At 40.3% G+C, this 22,970-nt stretch overlaps 1 protein-coding gene across 1 annotated transcript; it reads right to left on the bottom strand.

Annotated features, from left to right (window-relative positions):
• Positions 1-757: 757 nt before the first annotated feature.
• On the bottom strand, positions 758-18,693 carry ptger2a (prostaglandin E receptor 2a (subtype EP2)). The gene is made up of 2 exons (XM_053633227.1): positions 17,385-18,693; positions 758-2,521 (listed from the first exon to the last, which is right to left on the bottom strand). The coding sequence occupies exons 1-2, from the start codon at positions 18,198-18,200 to the stop codon at positions 2,237-2,239; spliced, it is 1,101 nt and encodes a 366-aa protein (XP_053489202.1). The 5' UTR covers positions 18,201-18,693; the 3' UTR covers positions 758-2,236.
• Positions 18,694-22,970: the final 4,277 nt, after the last annotated feature.

Below are 22,970 nucleotides of genomic sequence, written 5' to 3'. Positions count from 1 at the left end.
GATCTCAGTGACTATGACTGTGTCATGGCTGTTGGTGCCAGGCAGGCTGGTTTGATTATATTAGAACAGGAATCTGAGGCTACACTGGGCACAGAAATCACCGAAAGAGTCTACAAGACTGTTCTGTGTGATTCTGGTGTGTAAAAATCCCATATCAGTTTCTGAAATATTCAAACTAACCCGTCTGGCTCCAACAACCATGCCGCGGTCCAGGTCACTGAGATTCTGACGTTTGACGTCAGAAGCTGAAGCTACTTGAAGCTCTTGAAGCTTCTTGAAGACCTGAAGCTCTTGCAGTAGATCCTCCGTCATGCTGCCTCGTGTGTGTATATATATATATATATATATATATATATATATATATATATATATATATATATATATATACACACACATATACATACACACACGAGGCAGCATGACAGAGGATCTACTGCACTACTGCAAGAGCTTATATATATATATATATATATATATATATATATATATATATAATATATATATATATCTATATATATATATAATGTTATATATATATATATATATATGTTAGCTAGCTAGCTACATTATAGATCAACTGGGAAGTTTATCTCGGTAGTAAGTATCGCTAACGTTAGCAAAAGTTAGTTAGTTAGCCGACTTACCCTGCTTACTGTATAATCTCCTCCTGAGGAAACAACCGGGGATCCGTTACCCACCTGGACATGTGCTCTTAAACGCTTTAAGCATTCTCCAGAATGGGTGATTTGGTGAGTTTTATGGTAATCTACATGGAATCAGCAGTTGGGATAAAGTACATACTTTAAAGAGATCACGGTCTCTTTAATCAGCTTTATCGAAGTACTGTTTATTTTCTTCTGTTGGAAAGTGATGCAATCTCTGGTTATATTCGTGCTTTGCAGGGAAGCCAGAAATTTGGTTCCAAAGACACTCATAAAAACAGTAAAATCACACGCCTGAAATCTGGGAACTGTCCTGATAACAATATTACACTTTCCTTCTGTGTTCTTTAGAAGCATGACTCATGGATGTGATTTTGCTGTTTCTGGTAAAAATCTCAAAACCCAGTCAACATCAAAAGATATTTGGTTTCTGTCCAGTTGACTTCTGGAGGTGGAACCAACTTGAAATGCCACCAAAAAACAAATCCTTTTGCAGTACAAAACAAACAACCCCAGAGTAATTCAGTATTACACAATATTACACCTCTGGTGATAAATCAAAGGGGTTTATTTTTCTGCCTTGGACTTATTAATGCTGCTGACAGAAGTCAAACGAACCTGACGCACAGTTTCACAACAATGCTTCATACATTGTATTCATCACACAGTCACAAACACAAGCTTGACATTTTTCACAGCTCAGTGCAAATGCAATCTCAGTACTCAGAAATGAGGTACATTTTGAACCCATAGATCGGCTTCCTGAATTACACATGGGTTTATACGACACATTCGACACACAACATTAAAACACGAACACGTCGACGCACAAACGGATTACGGAAATTACTAACTCCCGTTTAAATTAATAACAGATTCACGATTCGGCACGACAGCTTAAGGGTAGATGACCGTGTGACGTAGTGTCACTGCAATTAAATCTCCATAAACGCTTTATATCCTGACGACGTAAGAATGAGTCGTAGACTCGCATGACTTGCTTTCCACCGATTCCCCATTAAGCACCATAAAACAGCCAACACGGGGTGATGCGCATACACATGTTGCCTTTGTGGAACGAACTTTGTCCATTTGTCCATCGTAGATGTTTTTTTTTTATTTATTTTTTTAGCAGTAACAGAGCATCTCATATTCCACTCTTCCATATGCAACGTATGGCGCGTCTCCTGATGGTCATGTAGCATGACATGCCTTAAAGATGCATCTAGAACATACTTCATACTGTCAGTCATGTTGGTGTTTTGTTTTTTTAAGAGCTGAGCAAATTCAGTCTTTACTTTAAAAAAAAAAAAAACAACATTTCCTTTAGTGGTTTCAATGAACACAACAACATCAACAACAACAGCAACAACCTCTCCCAGCCTCCGTCACCATGGAGATCGTATCTCTCTGCCAATCAGAACGGCTGACCCTTGGGGACTCTAAATGAGCCTTGAAAAAACCCCAATCTCACCAAACCCCTCTGCATCGGAGAATCCCATGTGCTTTCTCAGGGTTTGGGAAGTACATTCTTCTTTTTAAATTTTTTTATGAGTTTCATGTAAAATCCTTCGTCATATCATCTGAGCGGATTTGCTCATGTGCGTGATCTCAGTGGTGATGTTTTGGCACAGATCGATCGGCCCTTCAGAGTTTTTGGCCAGCGAGGTTCTGTAGATCGAGTTCCTGTTTCCGGCCTTGCACAGCGCCCCCAGAAGGAAACGCAGTCTCGAGGGGCTGAGGATGATGAACACCCACGGGTCGATGATGGAGTTGACGGAGATGAATCGCAGCGCGATAAGGTCAGTCTTGCTGTCGTAGCGCTCCTGTATAGTTAATGAGTTAATGTACACTCGGATCTAAAGAGACAGGAAGACAAGATGGCGTTAATCATAAGGAACATACAACATGTACAAGGCAATATCAAGACTATCACAAGTTTAAGCACATCATCGCATCTGCTTACGACGTCCCATGTCCGAGAAACTTTAAACGCCATACAATAACGCAGCAGTGATGTGAGGGGTCAGAAAGTGTGTCACTGAGAACACTTGAAGGGGAAAATCATGCTTTAACAACAAGGAGAGTGCAGCTATACGTCACAGTTCATGGAGGTATTACTATGAACGTTTTCAAGCTGATCTGTCTGCGCGGAGTGTACGGATGAGGAGGTGAGAAAGCCGGACTGGTTAATGGACTAAAGTGCCGCTGCGTCGCTCGCTTCAGGCAGAAATAAGCAAGGGTTCAATCCCACTGGCACCACTACGAGGAGGTATTTGAACAGCATTGTGGGTAATGTAGGAAAGCGATAACTAAAGTGATGCTAGACCAACGTGTCGATGAAAGACGTTTAATCTAAAACTCAGAATTTCATTATAACTAAATCTGGGATTCCACTGAAAAATCACATGGTAATTATAAAGACTGGACATGAGATGAAACGCGGCGCATCAAAGCATAGCTCAACTCTCTCTATCGCTGAGCTCACGTCCTGTTTATTTCTTTCACAAGTGTTAATTGTCAGCATGCTCTACACAGGGTGCGTCAACAAACAAAAATGGCCAGAAGTCAGATCAACCTGAATTTTTGAAAAATATATATATATTTTTTATTTATTTATGAGCCTTTAAAAAAATAATAATAAATAAATAAATAAATAAAAAGCCAAGTCTTGTCAGGTGCTTTTAATAACCTGTCGTCACAGAACATTTTAAGAGGATCTCCGTTAGCTTTCAGCAGTTCAGCAGAAACTATTTCAGTTCAGTTTCAGTAAGTCAGCGGTTGACTGATCACAAGGTGCACTTTCCAGTTGGTGTTTTCTTCACCCAGTTATCTGCACTTTGCACCGTGTTGTTATTATTAGAAACCACGTGCATTTCACGTATCATAAATAAATATACACACACACACACATATATTTGTACAGTAAAAGTTTATTGCAGTGTACATAGTTGTAATTTGTGATTTATTGCTGTAGAGTATTGTTTAATTTCATTTATTTTTCAGTTTTGTTAACTAAGACAAGTAACCATAATGGGTTCTGGGTTGTTGTTTTTTTTGCCGGGAACTACACAGTGGAGCAGTTACAAATGGAGGGTCTGAAACCACTGTGTGGTTAATCGAACCACTCGAGCTTGTTCCTTTTGCAGGTTTTGTTTGAGACAGCCAAGCGAATCTACTTCATGGTTAGAATTGACTTTTCTGTTAAATCCAATGACTTATAACTTTATGTTCAATTGCATTATGTTGTGGTCAAGTGGTGTTTGAAAAGGCCTGGTATTTTGAAAATGCACACTGTATGCGTTAAGACTGTTGTTAAAGCTTGCTTCTGTTAGGTGATATTAACGCAGGACGCTCATGGCTGCTGTTCCAGTATTTTCACGAAAGCTTTTCACTAATGCATCGATGTCTTAATAGCGCAGTGGGTGTAAATACCGTTTGTGTCGACGTGCAGGATTATTGCTGCATACGCTCGCATGCTTCTTTTCTGCTTTGTTATGACAGAGTTGGATGTTGATGTTAAGCGTGCTCCAGGAATTGACTTAAGAGCTGTTGGGATTTAATGTTATTTAATGTTTCCCAGCTTCATGGTTCAATGCTGCTCTGCTCCAACAGGGTTATAATAGGGAAATAATAATAATTTTTAAAAGAAAGAATTATGAGGGGGGGGAAAAAAAAGACCCCACATGGGACAGGACTCGGACTCTCTCAGACCGTGGATTGGAATCTGATGTATACCATCGTACCGCGCCAAAGGCAAACATCCTGCTACCCTTCCTGGTTGTCTCAATCAAACAATAAGGAGATGTGTAGAGTTAGTACAGATTAACAGAGACAGGTGAATATTAAGACAGCTCCTATGTCAACTCCTGAAGCACGCTTGCTTTGCACGTCTGAGTGTTTTCTTTGCTCTAACACTCCCATGTCTGGTGTCAAGGAGTTTTTTTTTAGCTGATTAGTTGAATCAATATCATGCAGAATTTTTTTTTTTTTTTAAAGCTGACATGGGATTCAGAAATGAAGCTTTTCCTGAGCCCTGGAGAATTTTAGCATTTCTATTTCAATACGTTTGCTATCAAACAACCAGCAAAACAGTCTTGCTTTTTTTTTTTTTTTTGAAATGATCAAAAGTTGCATTTAATAATCTTTTATTTAATGTCCTGCATAAATTATTAACACTGTTTTTTTTTAAACACACTACATTATTAAAGATTAAAAATTTTAATATCTAATCAGCTGCTTCTTATCAGAGTTGGTAAATGTTATAAAATTACAGATACTACTTTAGAAAAATGGTAGGATATAATATAATATAATATAATATAATATATCACCATATTGGTATAGTATTGTCATATTGCCAATATGAAAAGCTCTTTTCTGTATTTCGTATAAGCAGAGCTGCTTTAATTAGCGTCTACTCGGTCATGTGGATGCATTACGGAGACATTTAAGCTTTACCGTCATCAGTAAGCTGATTAGGATCAATTCATTTAATTTACTGCAAGTCACGAGGCAACAGATGATCGCACGACCACGATCACAACAAGCCGAGGGTTTACAGGAAGTTTTGCACACTCGGAAAGATCGTCACGCTCATTCTAAGCCATGAAGCAAGGATGTAGTCTATATTGAGATACCACTTCTATCAAGAGCCAAGTTCATGACCTTGACTTAGGATCTTGTAGCCATGTTGTAGCCGTCTCTTAACTTATAGAGGCTGATAAAAGTGCTAAGAGGTGGATTAATTTTTTTTTTTGTACTTTCTCTAGAAACAAACCAAAAAAAAGAAAAGAAAAAGGTATCCTTTAACGGGATGCGAGTCCTCTGCGGCCTCGGACGTCTCCGTATCTCTGTGATCTCTGGCAGTTCGCCACTAAAGCAAACATCACCCGAGTCAGATATAGTAGTAGTTCTGCCCGAGTTATTCAAGGCCACCAAGACGATTCGATTCAATTAATCCAGCCGTGAGTTACGTGCTGTTTGTATGTCCCCCCACAGGACTCTGGGGTCAGGGACATTACGTCATCTTCGGAGTGACTATTCATTACTCAGTTCCACAAGCATAAGCGGTGTGGTTACCAGTTATGACCTTATTTTACTGTAAAAAATAAAAGTCATCAGGAGTCATTTCAAGCAATATCATGATTCATTCAGAGTTCATTTGGCCTTTAAAATGTGTAAATACCAGGAGTAACTACACTCACAGAACTACACAATGTTAATATGTGTTTCTTAATAATTCTTCAAAAACAACAACAACAACAACAACAAAAAGGGATCAAAATTTTTATACAGTAAAAATGAGGATAAATTATCCTCCAAATCTCGGTAGCTCCTCTACGTGTACCGTATCTGATTATATTTATAAATAAATTATTACATATATAAATATATACCGCAACTGTATTAAAATAATTTGACATAATACTACATCTTGAATGTTGGAAGTGCAAAAGCATACAACAAAATAACTAAATACAGTAAACAATTTTCCCAACAGAGGTGTTCGCAGGTTTAAAGACAAAAAAAAAAAAAAAAAAAGCAGAATACTTGAAGACATTTATGATTGATGGATCATGATAGATAGATTTGCTAATAAACTGCCCAAAGCGTTGCATTTTAAAAATAACAATAATAATACATAATAATAAAAACTGTCTACAATGTTAACAGGAATTAATAATTTTAAACTACAAAGCATAAAAAAGAGAAAGTCTAACAATACATAAAATGACAATACATTTGATCGTTTTAAAGGTTTAGTACAAACTTTTAATTTAAAATCAACGAAACATTTGTAATATAAAATATAAATTAAATTATTTTTAAAAAGCTGGAAAAATCTCTCAATACCTGTGATATCGTAAAAGAGCGAATTGTGATATGATTTATCATGATATGGATATTAATTTGTCGTTTTGCCCAGCCTTACTATAAACACAAGCGAGTAATGAAATGCTGAGCTCTGAAATATTTTAAAACTGAATTTTAGCAGCACCACTGATCGTTAACAACAAAAATGTTTGGCTATCTCCACACGATTAAACATAATCAGCGGTGATGCTGGTGAGCTGAAGGTAAATGAAATGTATTGAGTAACGATATTAGTTTTTACGCCACAGCAACTCTCGAATCTGATTGGTGTTGGACATTAAGCGCGTTTATGCTAATGACTTCATTTGAATACGTTATCGTTTCTTTAGCAAGTGATTTCGACAATCTAAGTCTAATAACACACAGACTGAAAAGTTCTGTAAGGAGACGTTTATTGAACAAGCCATGGAAGGAGTCTCCAGTGCAACTGCGATTAAACTTTGCAGTTAAAAGTGTTAAAGTGACTTAAAAGCTGAACATTTATGAGAAAGAAAATGATTTTTTTTTTGTTTTTTTTTCAAAATAATCAAATGATAAATGTGCAATAAAACTAAGCTGCATTATTGATTTTAATTCTGAGCAGAATCATTTCCTCCTCCTCTCAGAAAATTCCAGCCTTCTTTATTTACCGTTTTCCTCCAAATGATGGTAAAATCCTTGCAGATAAACATCTCTGATTTAGATTTTTTATTCCCCCCTCCACCCCCTTTTTTAGTGCACTGGAAAACAATATTTTTTTCACTGCTATTTACGCCTAGTCCTTCTTGCCTGAAAACTAAAAAAATATTCTCAGTAATCCTGTAATGATGGATGCATTGACCATCCTTATAAAAACACACGAATGAGTACTGTTTTCACTCGGAGCTCATTAGAAGATGAAATGAAATAAAAAGGTGCAATCCTGCAGCCTGATGAAATCGGCCATCGTAATGAGAGCTGCTACATCAGATATAAATGCCTCGCAATGTTTTCTTGGATGTAACTGTATTATTACAAAGATGTGCAGATATTTTTATTACTGATGTAATTCTTTAAAAAATATATAATAATAATAATAATAATAATAATAATCCTGAACGGCGATTAAGCCCACTTCAGAATTCCCAGAAGTCCGTATTAAACAGTTTAAATCACATAGTGTTTTTATTGCTCTTTTTCAACAAAATTTCTCTACGTGATGTGATTTAAACGTACTGAGATGAACGCTTAATGGAAAAATCCTGACTCCTTTTAATTCCCCTGGTTCAACTAATTTGGACATCCTTCTTATTACAAAGTTAAACCGTGCGAGCGCAGCTCGAAGGAGGCAAACTAATCGTTTTTCCAAAACCTCCAGAGTAAACACGAGATACCTGATTTAACAGGGTACGAGAAAACCAGATGGTATTGTCCTAAAGGATTATTAGTGCCATTAACACTGACGTTAATCTTAACAGCAAGCTAAAGCAGTGGTAGCATTTCCACGATCGTTTGGTCCGCGTCAGTAATTCACATTCACTGGTTTATTTAACAAGCTGCAAAGTTTAAACCTAATGAGACAAAGCTTTACTCGTTCAGCGGTGTGTTGGAAACGTAGGAGCGTTGTTAAGAAAACAATGTGTGTGAGTGAGCAACGATTTTCCTCCAACTCGGCAGCTGGGACTTCGGTCAGGGAGAAGTTTGCTCCATTTAGAAATGTTTCCCGGATGACCGAGCAGACAGATTGTTATTTGTTATTTCCTCCCATGACAGGTTCATTAGCTACTTTGCTCCATGATCGTTTATTATTATTATTATTTAGGAGTATTATTAGGTTATAAGAGTAATAGTGATCAGAAATTAAATTTAAAGGTTTCCCAGATGTAGATAATCAGTCAGGACTTGCTTGCTGCCTAAAAAAATAGTTTCTTTAGTTTCGCACTAGCGTCAAAAAACACCACTGTTGGGTTTGTTTGTTTCTTTGGTCACAGTTTAAAGTCATGACCAATCTGGCCACAGGCCGTTTCTGCAAATTGTGTAAATGACATTTTGGTTAAACTTAACCACGACTATTTTCTTCTCAAACCCACTGTATTGTGTTTTCCTTGTTGTCCTAACCTCCTCCAACGAGGTCGTAGCTCGACGGTGTCCCTGACCGACCGATGAACTAGCGCAAGTTTTTCCTCGACACCTTGAAGCACTTTTCTGGAACTTTGACGTCTTCTAAATGATGTTAAAAAAATGTATGAAGTGTGTTTTTTGTCTTTTAGAGTGCATTTCTATTTTATAGTCTGCTCCATGCGTGGAACTGTTCTGCAATCCCACAGCCCACGTTCTCCTGAGATTATTCCCGTTTCCACCCACCATCATTTCTAAAAAAAAAAAAATCTCTGCTGGTCCGAGTCCCTCAAAATAAACGCAAATACATTATTTCGGTACTATTATGAAAAACAAGAAAGAGATGAACAGCAACAGCACACCAGCGTGTGAGGTGACGGCACTACCAGCCGCACCACCCGAACATTTAAATATGTTAATAACAATATTCAGTATTAAGAAATCTTCAACCAGCTATTTATGGTCAAACGAGTTGAGCAGTGGGGGCAGTGCGGGCTTGGCGGTTAAGGCTCAGGATCGGAAGGTCATGGGTTCTGCCACTGTTGGGCCCTTGAGCAAGGCCCTTAACCCTCTCTGCTCCAGGGGGCGCTGTATCATGTCTGACCCTGCACGCTGACCCCAGCTTCCTGACATGCGAAGAGAAGAATTTCACTCTGCTGTAACGTATACGTGATTAATAAAGACTCATTATCATTGTTTTCAGAATTTTTGCAACACTTAGGAATTCATATTAACATTAAGGTCTAAGATATTGATTCACATCGTGACGCATAATATGCGACGCAATTAAACAAGTAACGAGTCGATTCACTTCAACTCCCTTCTGATCCGATATGATCCGTTTCAGAAACGTTAAGAATCACTGATTTTGGATCTTGGCTTGTAAATCGATGTGGTCATATTGTTAGACTGATTCTGTTTTACAGCCCTATCGCACCCCACTGTGTACAATTTGTGGTGTAGTTTATGATGATCTGAGCAATTGAAGTGCAATTACATGCTGAAATGCCTTTCTTGCTGCTGGTATGAGTCAGCTAATGAATGTGTGTGTGTGTGTGTGTGTGTGTGTGTGTGTGTGTGTGTGTGTGTGTGTGTCAGATAGGAAGCTTGGTCAAAGCCCAGACTTCCGCAATTACTCGTTATTATTAAAAAAAAATCACCAATAATTGTACAGCGCCGTGCAAAAGTATTCACCCCTCTTGACATTTATCCCATTCTGTGCCGTACAATCTGGAATTAAAATGGATTTTAGGGGGGGTTTTGCATCATTTGATTTACACAACATGCCTACCACTTTGAAGATGCTAAATATTATTTATTGTGAAACAAACAACAAATAATATGGGGAAAATAACAGAAAACTTGAGCGTTAATAACTATTCACCCCCCAAAGTCAATACTTTGTAGAGCCACCTTTTACAGCAATTACAGCTGCAAGTCTCTCGGTGCAAGTGCCATCCATCATTCCTTCAATTCTGACCAGTTTCCCAGTCCCTGCGGATGAAAAACATCCCCAATGGGTGTCACTGCCATGCGTCACTGTGTGGTGTGATGGCGTTCTCGGGGTGATGAAAGGTGTTGCGTTTTCTGTGATTGCCAGAAAGCTCAATTTTAATCTCGTCTGCCCAGAGTAACTTCTTCCATATGTTTGGAGAGTCTCCCACATGCCTTTTGGCAAACATCACATGTTTTTGCTTCTTTTTTTCTTTAAGCAATGGCTTTTTTCTGGCTATTCTTCTGCAAAGCCCAGCTCTGTGGAGTGTACAGCTTAAAGTGGGCCTATGAACAGATTCTCCAATCTCCACTGTGGGGCTTTGCAGCTTTGCAGCTATAGACTGAAGACGTAAGACTCGTGCGCATGACGTCATCGATTTCACAAATTCTCGTTTTTGTACGTTTACACAGAGACGATAACGGCATCGTTTTCAAAAATTTGCACTTTGAAACCCGTTTTCAAAAGTTTGCATATTCATGCCCCGAAACGCCGTCGTCGTGGAAACGAACACCAAAACCACATAAAAAGTTTTCCGTTTTTAGTTTGAATACTTTGATGTGTAAACGGTCCCTAAATCATGAAGTAGGCCAGGTGTGCTGGGAGCGTGAAAACATGAAACTGCAAAATCCCCCTCCCACACACACGAGGATTACTCACTGTGTGCCCCAGGCTGTGTCAGTGTGTGTGTGTGTGTGTGTGTGTGTGTGTGTGCGTGCGCCACAGGTGATCCCAATGGAAACTGCCACTCACTTTTGATACTGTGATAAAGTTCCCGTAGAGTTTAGTTCAAAGGTCATAACTGTCAAGGCGTGCACTTTTTATGGCACTTGGTGGTCTGTACTAGAGCTGCAACAACTAATCGATAAAATCGATAATAATCGATTATGGAAATCGTTGTCAACGAATCTCATCATCGATTAGGCGGTCTGTGAGCGGCACGGGGCACGTTTACTCGTTGCGTTACTTCTGTTCCGAAAACACGCATCGGAAAGTAAATACTAAAGCTGTGCCCCAAATGACGTACTATACACTTACACTATGCACTATATACTCTACCGTCTAGTGTGTGAATTTTAGAAGGACGATATCGTCTCACACTAGCATTTTTTTTAACTAACCAGAAGTATAAGCCGTTTCCCAGTCGATGGCGCGTGACGTCAAACAGAGACGGAGGAGTAATCATCAAGTGGCAGTGGAAAAAAAGTGTGAGTCCTCTAAGTCGGGGGAGCATTTTATATTAAATGCCGCGAAGAAGATTGTAACGTGCAAACTTTACCAAGCCGAGCTTGTGTAGCGCAGAAGCACGACAGTGCTGCACGAGCACAAACTTATGTCTATATCCAAAATGCTCCACAGTTCAAGGGGCAGGGGAAACTGGTGCGAGGTGCTTAAAAAGGTTTCGTTTCATTTCAGTTTATTGTCATTATATGGTGTATTTGCGCGCTTGCAGTGTAACTTCTGTCGCTCATTATAACGGAAGTGATGTGTTAGTAACGAGGCCGCGTTGCTCCTCACGCGCGGTGTAGACGCGCTGATACACAGCGTAGCATGAGTAAGATCACACTATGATCAAAGTAAACACAATTAAAACACTATGATCAAAGTAAACACATGTAAAACGATATGCCTAGAGGCAGTGAGGAACAGATACCACAAGGTGTAGTGAAATGAGATGTTGTTATTAATTTAGGACTGTAGTTTAATTATCAGTGGTTTTTTTGTGCATCCATAAAAATAATGCGTAAATACTTACACACACACACACACACGCAATCAAAATTATTCACCCCCATTGCAAATCAGGTTCATTGTCAAAATTTCAGATTTTCAGCTGTTTGCAATGAACAACTCAAACCAAAGCGGCTGCAATAGTTCGACAACGAACGCTTCAAGTGTTCTCCCCAGATTCAACTGAAAATGCAACTTAGAATGATTTCTCCGTGCACAAAATTATTCACCCCCTTCATGGCAAGAATCTTTAGTACTTTAGTATTTAGCATAAAAATTCAACAAAAAGTTGTGTTAATGTAAAGGTTTTTTTTTATTTGTACGTTTTTCCGACTAATCGAAAAAATAATCAGCCGATAAATCGATTATGAAAATAGCCTGTACCTTTGAAGTGGAGCGGGATACGACGTGATACTATCTGATGTAAGCCTAGTGTGTGAGGTTGTGCTAAAGTACAGACAAAACTGGTTTGGAAGCATTTCACGATTAACAACTGCAATCCCATACATCGAGCACAAATATCAAGCACCTTCCTAAAATAATAAATCTGATGAAAGATCTTAAACATAAAACAGCACAAGGACTTCATCGCTAGCGGGAACCCACACCGCAGCGAATGCTAACTAGGTGAGAAACACATCTGCGGTGAACGAAAAGAACAGCTCTGACCCAGTATACTGTTCTTGACGTATTTCCCTTGCAGCTAGCTGTAAGTAACGTAGCTAGCTAACGCACTTCGTTTTAAAATCAACTAGCTAGCATCACAAAGATCGAGCCTAGTAGCACAAATGCATGAATATGAATACGTGCACTGTTCATGGCCAGTGTTTAAACGTAAACAGCGCTGAGTAAATGTCCCATCGTGCCATTCTCGCGTCTGGTTTGCTCATTTGGGATCCGGATTTCTGTAAAACTTCTTCGTGACAACGTCTGTTGTTAAACGTCCTGGATCACAGAGCTGATCGGTCGAGCTGAAAGTAGTCCGTCCTTCTAAAATGAGACTAGTTTTAATCCGTATTTTCCCGTAATATTGCCATACAGATTCCTGTTCCCCTCAAAGTCATTCCAAAGGTTATCTAAAGGTTATCAGTGTCATGAGAATGGTGCGTTTGTGTGTTTGTGTTTGTAAGGAGGCCAGGAACCATTCCATTACATACTCTACTGGGAGGTAGCATTTTGCACGACATTTCAGCATGACCCAGTAACGAGCTGAACATTTATGCACTCACGTGTACAGGTCTGACGAACGTTTTACCCCATCACACGTACTATACATACAGACGATCAACTCATTAATGAGTCATCCTTAATCATATTACAGTGCACCAGGTTTCTCTGGCGAGGAAACATTTCCTTCAGAGCTACCTTCTGGAAATCAGACTCAACAAGTCTTCTTGTCTGGTCTAGTCATGGATGGCTCTCATTCTGCACATTCCCTGCGTGACATAATCAGAAAAAGATCTGCAGTGCTTCACTCTAGCCCTCGGCAATGAAGAAGAATGGGGAAAAGCTGGGGGGAAGAGCAGTACGTGCTGTTCGGCATTCGCAGCAAACCTAAGTTTATGCAACAGACTCGCAGCTGTTTGTTGTGGAATCGAATTAAGTTTAGAATCTGGTGACGTGAATTCAGATTTATCCGTCAACCTTCTAAACCGAGGGGATTCGACTCAAATTAGTGAACGTACCCCTACGTGAAATCTGAAGGTTCAGAGAAGCAACTATCGTGACTGAAAGGTGACAGCGGCGACCTTTTCGTGCGTAACCATCGATTAGTTTATGCTAAATATGACATGGCGCTTCACATCAACACTTTTGATTAGTGTCACGGATTCGGCGTCCGTGGGGTGGATCCGGAGAGAGGTACGAGCTTGCAGAATGTATGTGAATCATAAGCGGCTAAATAATTTACATATATACATCCCCCGCTCTAGACGTTAAAATAAAGTATATTAAAGCATAACACCTACACGACAACATGGGTGTGAAAGAAGAATTCATGCAAAAAAAAAAAAAACATCCCAGAGTTCAGCCATGATACGGCACCCCTGGAGCAGAGAGGGTTAAAGACCTTCCTCAAGGGCCCAACAGTGCCGGGGCTTGAACCCCTGACCTTCTGATAATCATTCAGCCACCACGGCACTGAAGCTGACCTAATCAATGCAGCACAGCTAACAAGGAAGGAAAGATTACGGCTACCAGAGTTTAAGAATTTTTCAAATCACAGATGTTTCTGGTCATCACTCCTTTACGGTAAAGCTGTTCGATGCTTTCAACTCTAAAAGTAGACAAGTGCCTTCGTACGAGCGAGTACGATTGCACCATTTGCCCCGATATTGCTTTAAATCAGATTTTGATAGGCTGCAATATTCGAAATCACTTCCCACACACATAATGCAACGTAATCGGAGCTGCGATTTTCCCCATCATTAGTGTCACGGATCGTTTTGGGTCGTGTGCGTGCAGCTTTTAAGTGCCAATTAGAAATATTTCAAAAATCAATAAGCTGCATCAAACTGTGCTGAAGGCCGAGAAGGCAAGGAGGGATAGGTCTGGGCGATGTGATGATATAATATTCGTAATCTGATATATTTTATATATATATATATATTTCCATTAAATAAAAATATAATCTAACTGTTGCTGTTACTACTGTTTAGCTGGCAGTTTGTTAGCAAACCTGTACGTGCAACATATTGTGTATCATAATCCAGAATCTAATCTCTGTCTGCGGCGTCTGTGTATGAGCGCTTATCCTATGACACACTTTAACAACTTTCCCTGTGCTGAGATAAGAAACGAGACATAAAACACCACACGTTCTTAAACCTCACTGATGATGAACGTATGAGAACGGTTCTGCGTGCAAAATAAGTAACCACATTATATATTTTTTTGGTCTAATGACAAATATCTTAGGGTTAACGCATCTCACACAGGAATCTCATTTCCTTCCTGAAACGACATTTTGGTCGAGAATTCTGAAAGATTCCTATAATCCTAGGCCAAAATCTGTAATCTTTGATGGCTAGTTTGACGTGTTCCCCTACAGCCGATTAACGGCCATTTTTCCTCTGATGAAATTCGGGCAGCGTCAGGCGATTCGAGGCACAGTCCTGCAGTGTGGCTTCTCCTCCTACTCCGTACGAGTCTTCTTGTGTGCGTCGGTTTTTCACGTCCTGAATGTCTGACATTAAAGACAACTGAGATCCTACAGTGTGACACGGCTTACAGCGGGGACGATGTGCGTACAGTCTGACGAGCAACAGTCGCAAAAGACTATTAAAAAAACGCACAGTGTGCTTCACTTGCTTCGACGCTATTTAAGGACATTGCAATGATGTCATTACATTTAAATGTTTTAATTAATAATTTACCTTTGATCCACGCATTTGGTGACAATTTGCTTGTACTTTCAAAGCGTCCTCATCAGCCAAGATCACTGAAAAGCTGTACCTATAATTTACAACCTGGGTTAGTGATCAGAAGATCGGGGGTTCAAGCTGCCACGGTTGGGCCCTTGAGCAACACCCGTAACCCTCTCTGCTCCAGGTGCGCTGTGTCAGAGAAGTAGGATCAGGGTGTCCCTGCATATAGGGGCCGAGTGACCCTGCACTCTGACCCCAACTTCCTCACAAGCTGGGATATGTGAAAAAAGGAGTTTCACTGTGCTGTAATATATTCGTTACCAGTGAAAGCTTCTTCTTCTATTAATTATTCATGCTCACTGGCTGCAATGAAGGTAAAATGTGGAATCACCCATATACAGTATATATATGTGTGTGTGTGTGTGTATATATTTATATATTATAACTTACTACAGTTATATATTATATAATACTTACTATAGACAGTAAGTTTGGGTTAATTATCCCTTTTCCTTAAGCATTAATTCTTTAATTCTTCCCTCAAAACGCACTATTTACATCAGCATTACTTTTAGATTCCCCCCCCCTATCTGCTCTGCACAACAAATGGGCCGGGTTAAGGTTAACTAAACATCTGTGCGTGACTGAGTGTGTGTGTGTGTGTGTGTGTGTGTGTGTGTGTGTGTGTGTGTGTGAGTGTGTTCATGGATGCTCTAGGCACACACAAAGTGTGTGTTTTGCCAAACTGTCTGAAAGAAAGCTTTATGCAGTTCTGCTTACTTCTCATTATATGTCCCCTGAGGTCAGGGTGCAGCATAGGATAAATACCACTGGGGCAGATGAGTTTTAAGGGGCTTTTCTCAAAGGAACTGCAGAGCATCACTAGCAGTTTTTTGGATTTGGACTCCTAACCGTCGAGTCATTACGATACATCGTTGTGATCAGTGATGATAATATCTGGAGCGCGCTATTCACAATAAAGTGTATTATTTACATACGTTTCATGCATCGTTTCTAAAAAAACATAGATTGTGTCCCTTCAAACGTGGGGTCCGTTAATATATATAAAAATTTTTTTTAAATAAAAACAAAAACAACGGTCAAGGGACCTGCGATTTTAATTTTCGTACAGTGCTGGAAATCACAAACCTCCCTTATATTTATCATGACGTTATTTATTGTATATATATATATTTTTTTTAATTAAATTGTAGTATATTATCCGATTTGAGCAGTCACGGACGGTTTTAACCCAAACCTCAAACACAAGTCGGCCTATAAATAACGTCGACTTGGACCTACTGTGTTCTGTTCAGGAAGTAAAACGCTCCCCAGCTCCAATAAACAGGCAAAAGGCTTCCAGTCACGATTATCAAAACGGCCGTGCACAACGTAGTAAAGAGGGAGCGGTGTAAAATATCAGGTGCACTAATGAAATCCCATAATGCACTGCGATAGGTGCGTGTCCACGGAAAACAGACACAGAACACCGGTAATGCATTTGTTTTTGTTTTTATTGTTTTTTACAGAATAGTGTGTTGAGCACCATTTCAGACCCAAATGTAGCTTAAAATATCTACTCCTGAAATCCCACAATGCACTTCAGTAAATCCAAAATGATGCAGCCTGGGGGATGCAGAACACACAAAATTCAGTTTGTGGGAAACAGGGAACGAGATTTAATCTTAGACTGAGACTTTTCCCCACGCTACGGCAGATATTCTCAAACTTTTTTTTGTTGCAGCCAGAGACGTTTGGCCGAAAGCTAAACTCCACAGATCTGCTCAGTACAAATTTATTTCATCAAAGTCTAACGATTTACATAGAAGCCTCATTAGTTAAGTGGCTATTCCTGAAATTCCTGAAGAGATCGGGCCCAGGTTTACTTTTTATAGACCTACTTGTTATTGAGATTTGGATTAAACCCATTAAATTGAAAAGACCAGACAAATGTTTGTTTGTTTTTTTTGTTTTTTGTTTTTTTAAAAAAACCCTTCATAATAAATATAACAGCACTGATAAAGGGGGGTTGGTGGGTTGTTTGTTTGGCTATGCTTCAGGAACCCCACTTTGGAGAAGCACAGATCTACAGCATGCAAAGTCCACATAATGCACTTGTAGGAAACAGGGAACAGGAAGAACTTTTTGGGGGGGTTCATTTAGTATATGATTGATACTTACCATTAAGGGCAGGCTGCATATGACAAATATAACCGTCATGATGACTAATAGGATAAGATACTCCACTTCCTGTGAGAGAGAAAAGGGTCTGCGCGTGACCGAGCTTCCTCGGTTCACCGTGCGCCTTCGGTACATCAGCACCAGGTGATAAGCCACGAAGCAGTTGCACGCGGCTATCGCGAGCACCATGAGCAGCATGACGGTGGCGTAGACGTTGGCGAACACCCGGTCCGCGCTGTGTTGCGGGTTCATGTCGATGAAGCACCAGGTGCCGGGGCAGTACTGCACATATCTGCCGAACCCCGCGAAGGGCATGCTGCAGAAGAGCGCGCACAGCGCGTACATGCACGGGATGGCGACGTAGCCGCAGCGCGTGCTCACGCGCCGCCCGTACAGGTACGGGAAGCCGATGGAAAGGTAGCGCTCGAGCGCCATGGCGAGCAGCAGCGAGAGCGTGGCCAGGCTGAAGAAGGTCATGGCGAAGCCGAAGTAGTGGCACGCGCCCTTGTTGTCGCTCATGGCAATCAGCGTGGTGTTGAGCGCGTGCGCGGCTTGCACGAGAGGGCTGACCAGGCACGTGCCCGCCAAGTCGGTTACCACAAGCGCGGTCACAAGCACGTGGAACAAGGTGCGCCTCTGATGCTCGAGCTGCTTGCGGCTGCGCTCTTTCCGTCTGCGCACTTCGATCAGCAGGAGCGCCGCCGCGTTTCCCAGCACACCCGCCGCGAACATGAGCGCGCTGATCACCGGGCTCGCGTTATTCTCCACGTTCTGCGTCGTATAACAGCTCTCGTTCCCCGCGACCATAACGTCCATTCACAACCGGGAAATCTTCTGGATTTCAGTTTTTATCGGGTTTTTTTGTTTGTTTTTTTACACGCTATTCAAAGCGTGAAACTCCAACAGGTCGCCTACATGGAACCGGTAGAACTTTGGGCTCCTAAAGACACCGTGGCGCGGAGATTCGGATCAAATGAGAAGTTATTCAACCAGAAACTTCATAAAACATGAACGTTAATAACACATCAGCAGTAAAAACGCTCGGAATCCGTACAGGTGATCAAAAAACATCAATTCACGCGTTGTTTTATCCATGATCGCGTCAAAAACGTGTCATTCCAGCGGTGCTGATGTTCCCGGGTGCGCGCGCGCTCCTGGTGAGTGAGCTCCGTGCCGACTTTCACTGACAGAAATGATTGACCGGGTTGCCGGATTGTAGCGAGTTTTAGGTTTGCGTTGTTTTCCCCCTCCCAATCACATTGTAACTCCTCCCCTTTCTCTCTAACTCCGCCCCGATGTCGGATATTCAGGCAATACACTGCAGGTGAAATTAAAACAACAACAGTAAATAACAATCTACAAACTAGTCAGATTTCCCAACAAGTAAAGTTAAATAAATAGTAAATTTAAATAGTAAATTAAACATGACTACACTGTACCATCTTCAGTGTGTTAGTTTTTTTTTGTTTTTTAGTGTTGAATTAAATTTGAATTCATTTTAAACCAAAATTAAAAGTGAAATTGAAACGTTTTGTGCAGAAATGGTTTCAAAACATATCCGGATTCTTTAGGTTTGTTTAGGTTTGGCTCGGTAACACTATTTGTCAAAGGAAGTTCATATTTTAAATGTGCGCTCCAGGAAAAAGGGGTTCTTCATGGGTTAAAGGCAACCGTGAAAAGTCAGACGAGTCATTTGAGAGCTTCAGTTTGTCTTTTCAGTTCAGAAATCGGATCTGCCTGCACTCTGGATGATGGACGCATGACTCCTTATTGACGTCATTCCAAAGTCATAATCACCCACCCATCTATTGACCGTGCAACATTCCAAGACCCGCTGAGAGTACATCCTCCATGGTACTATTTGGACCACATGGTGGCGATTCGATCATCAGACCAACTGTTCACCTTCCCTGTCTAAACAGAGACTGTCTCACAGGGTGGTGGACGTCATTATCTTGGTCTTGATGGGCTGGAAGCCCCACCCATACTGTGATATGCCATTCTATGAGTCTTGGTGTCACCGTGTACCTTCTCGATGTTTTGCAAGGTTAATAACCACCACTCTCAGTGGCGTCAGTGCAGCGGTCATCCTTCAACACCTTTAAGATGATCTGGTCTGTTCTTCATGACATTGTGGCATAGGTTATTCAGGTGAATCTCCTTACCACCACCCCTGGTAGATAGAACGGCATAACTAGGATTTTCCTGTCATTCAGGATCCCAGTGGTAGAAGGTTGGCTGGATGACAACAGTATCAAAGTAGAACGTCATACTGTCCGTACGTGACTTGAAGATTTCTAGTTATCCAGTGTTACACACATAACTATAAATCGTTGTGGAATCATTAAAGGGTATGTATGGAACCTGTTGTACTGTATATTGTTATTTACAGAATCATTTAAAGAGTCGTTTCAAACGATTCTGTTTGGTTCGGCACTTGTTACAAGACAACGAATTTCCCTCCATCCCACGGTATCAAAACCTTTTTTGCTAAACGTGTACAAACCAATTTGGAGCTCTGTTACCATTCACGTGACTTCCAACATACACATCTGCTTTCGATCCGTGAAAATCCAAAACATCCCGTGATACCAAACTATGGGCTGTAAACTCGGAGGAGTTAAGCTCAAGGAAGCACTTTGATCCTCGTTTCCTATCAAACTAAGCCATCTTTTATTGTCCCATCCATCTCAAGGTACACAGTGGGATGAAATCTTGTGTCTCTAGAGAGCTGTGTGTGTACTTTTCATGCAGGAAAAAAAAAATCCAGGTACATCTAGGTACGAGTTAATAAAGTACGTGATTTGAGATTTGCAACGTGAGAACTGTGGAGAAAACGACAAACACGTCACACGTGAGATGTGCAGCCTGCGTAACCATGCACAGCAATATACACTTTAATAGGATCTGAAATTTCAGCGATTTAACGCTCCTGAACGTCACCTTGCAAGATGGTTGGCAAGATGTGTTTGGTCAGAACCATTTGCTTTCCTGCGACGCCACCTGGAGCTGGATCACAGCAACTGCAGTCTGTGATCGCGGACCTCGAAAGCCGAGTTATAATTATGAAGCCTTGAACATTAAAGGAGTTTATTGTGAGATGGATGGGTTTACGGGGCGTGTTAGAGCAGGGACGTTGTGCTGGAGCTGATTTTGCCTGATGTAAAATGCCATGACCTTTAAAAAAGAGAGAAAAATTGAAACCCTGACGCTCCAGGCAAATCAGTTGCAAATTGATCGATGGAAATCTCTGTAATAAAATCCTGGAATGCTGCGATGGATTGGCACCCTGTCCAGGGTGTACCCCGCCTTGTGCCCGATGCTCCCTGGGATAGACTCCAGGTTTCCCCGTGACCCTGAAGGAAGGATAAGCGGTATAGAAGATGGATGGATGAATGGATGGAAAATCCTGGAATGTTCTTTTTTAACCGTTGGGACGTTGTACGCCTAGTTTATTGTCTGTAATGTAAGTTTAACATTTTTTAATTTATACAGTGTTTTCATGTGCCAAGTTATTTTCAAGAATGTGCTTTTGTTTGTTTGTTTTTAATCCACTGGGACTGACTTTGGCCAAAAGTTTGTGGACACCTGACCCAAACACCTATATGTGCTTGTTGAGCATCCCATTCCAGATTTATTCTGTCTTTGCTGTTATAATAAGCTCCACTCTTCTGGGAAGGATTTCCACCAGGTTTTGGAGCGTGACTGTGGGGATTTGTGATCATTCAGCTACAAGAGCGTTAGTGAGGTCAGGCGCTGATGTTGGGTGAGGAGGTCTGGGGTGCAGTCAGCGTTCCAGTTCATCCCAAAGGTGTTCAATGGGGTTGAGGTCAGGGTTCTGTGCAGGACACTCGAGTTCTTCTACTCCAACATTGTCAAACCGGGCCTTCACAGAGCTCGCTTTGTGCACAGGAGCGTTGCCATGCTGGAACAGGTTTGAGCCTCTTAGTTCCACTGAAGGGAAATTGTAATAATACAGCATACAAAGATTTCTATACAATTGTGTGGCAACAGTTTGGAGAAGAACCGCGTATGGGTGTAATAGGCAGGTGTCCACAAACTTCTGACCATTTTTAGCATTTATAATTCCCCTGATTTATGTATCTTTGTTGTTTTGATTTTTGTCCGTGTATAATCTGTATTTGTTTGCACCGTTGAAATAAAAAGAAGTCCTACATTATCTGTAACTAGTATAAATGTCACACCGAATAAGCCACATGATGGCAGCACAAGCTAATTGTTTAACGCCAAAGTGGCGCTTCCTCACTGATTTACAATAATCCAATAATGAAAAATGATGTGTTTACGTACAAATGGCATCATTTTAAAGTCCTTTTTTCACATTTCACATAATAATCATTTCACATTAATTAATCGGTGAAAATGTAACATATCTTCATCCGACAGTGACTGACCTTTTCCAAATTATATTGGATTACACTAACACCGTTATTAGGATCAGTAATATTAGTACTACGCTAAATATATTCATATTTATAATGGTTACTTAGTAATGATTGATAATATGTATTCGTATTAGAAATTAACTCATAGTTGGCTCATATGTGAGATTTCGTAACGGGAAAGTAAGAATAATGTAGGAAATCCTTTCCAAAACGAGGTTTTCCAAGAAGCAAATGAAAAACTCTGCTGAAGTTTGAAAACTTTTTTAATCCAAATGCTAATAACATCCAGATGGAGTCAGCATTATCCCTGGGGCTTGTGGTTATTCTGTTTTTTTTTAGGTTTTTTTCAATAATTAATTTTATGTATTTATTAATAATTTATTATAATTTCATATGTACTTTTTTTAATGCTGCTAATCATAGCTACTCATAGAACAGTGATTATAATCAATACAGGAAAGTCTATTTAACATTAAATTCCCTTGTTCAGTCCGAGTGTGGGCGGGCTCTCTTATCTCAGGCCACGCCCCCGAGAGGAACGTCATTTGCGAGCCGTTAACGCCGACGGAAGTTACATGCCATTAAGTTTTTATTCATTTTAAAAGCCATTAAAGCACGTTTTCTGTTTACTGATATTTTTGTGTGTAATAATACAGTAAAACGTCAAGTTTTTGAAAGTTTTAGAAACTTCTGAGAGCTCGAAGTTGCTAAGTATAGGAAGTTAAAGGAAGCACGACCAATCGCCGCGTGGGATGTTTGGGTAACTCCGCCCAGGTCCCTCGGGGTTGCCAGATTGGATAAAGTTCTAACAAGTACACCAAAAATCTGTGATTGATATTTTAAATAATAATATTTAGAAAGATCACTTTAACACAGCTACATTCCATAAAGCGCTTAACACTTGATATGCACTTACTGACATTTTAAATTATTTTTTAGCTTCAATTGTGTAGGATGCATTTTATTAACTGATACTGTATTTTCTGCTATTTTTACAAGCAACCGCGCTAGCAACAAGCTAGTCAGCTAGCGTTAGTTAACCATTCTGAAAAGAACAAACAGACAATAGAAAATAAAGAATAGAAATTCCACTACAAATGCCACTACAAACTCTCAGCTAACCATTAAAACCATTATCATTATTCATTCTTAATGGTATCCACTAGGCATGCCACCAATA

The sequence above is a fragment of the Ictalurus furcatus genome, chromosome 9, assembly GCF_023375685.1.
Source record: "Ictalurus furcatus strain D&B chromosome 9, Billie_1.0, whole genome shotgun sequence".
Lineage (NCBI taxonomy): Eukaryota > Metazoa > Chordata > Actinopteri > Siluriformes > Ictaluridae > Ictalurus > Ictalurus furcatus.
Note: the sequence above shows the minus strand (reverse complement) of the source record. Positions and strands in the feature narration are given on the sequence as shown.

Bases quoted from the DNA above. Each gene is read 5' to 3' on its own strand.
- ptger2a (XM_053633227.1), bottom strand. From the start codon at position 18,200: ATGGACGTTATGGTCGCGGGGAACGAGAGCTGTTATACGACGCAGAAC. The intron at 2,522-17,384 runs GTAAGTATCAAT...CTGTCTCTTTAG, and splicing joins TATGCAGCCTGCCCTTAATG to ATCCGAGTGTACATTAACTC.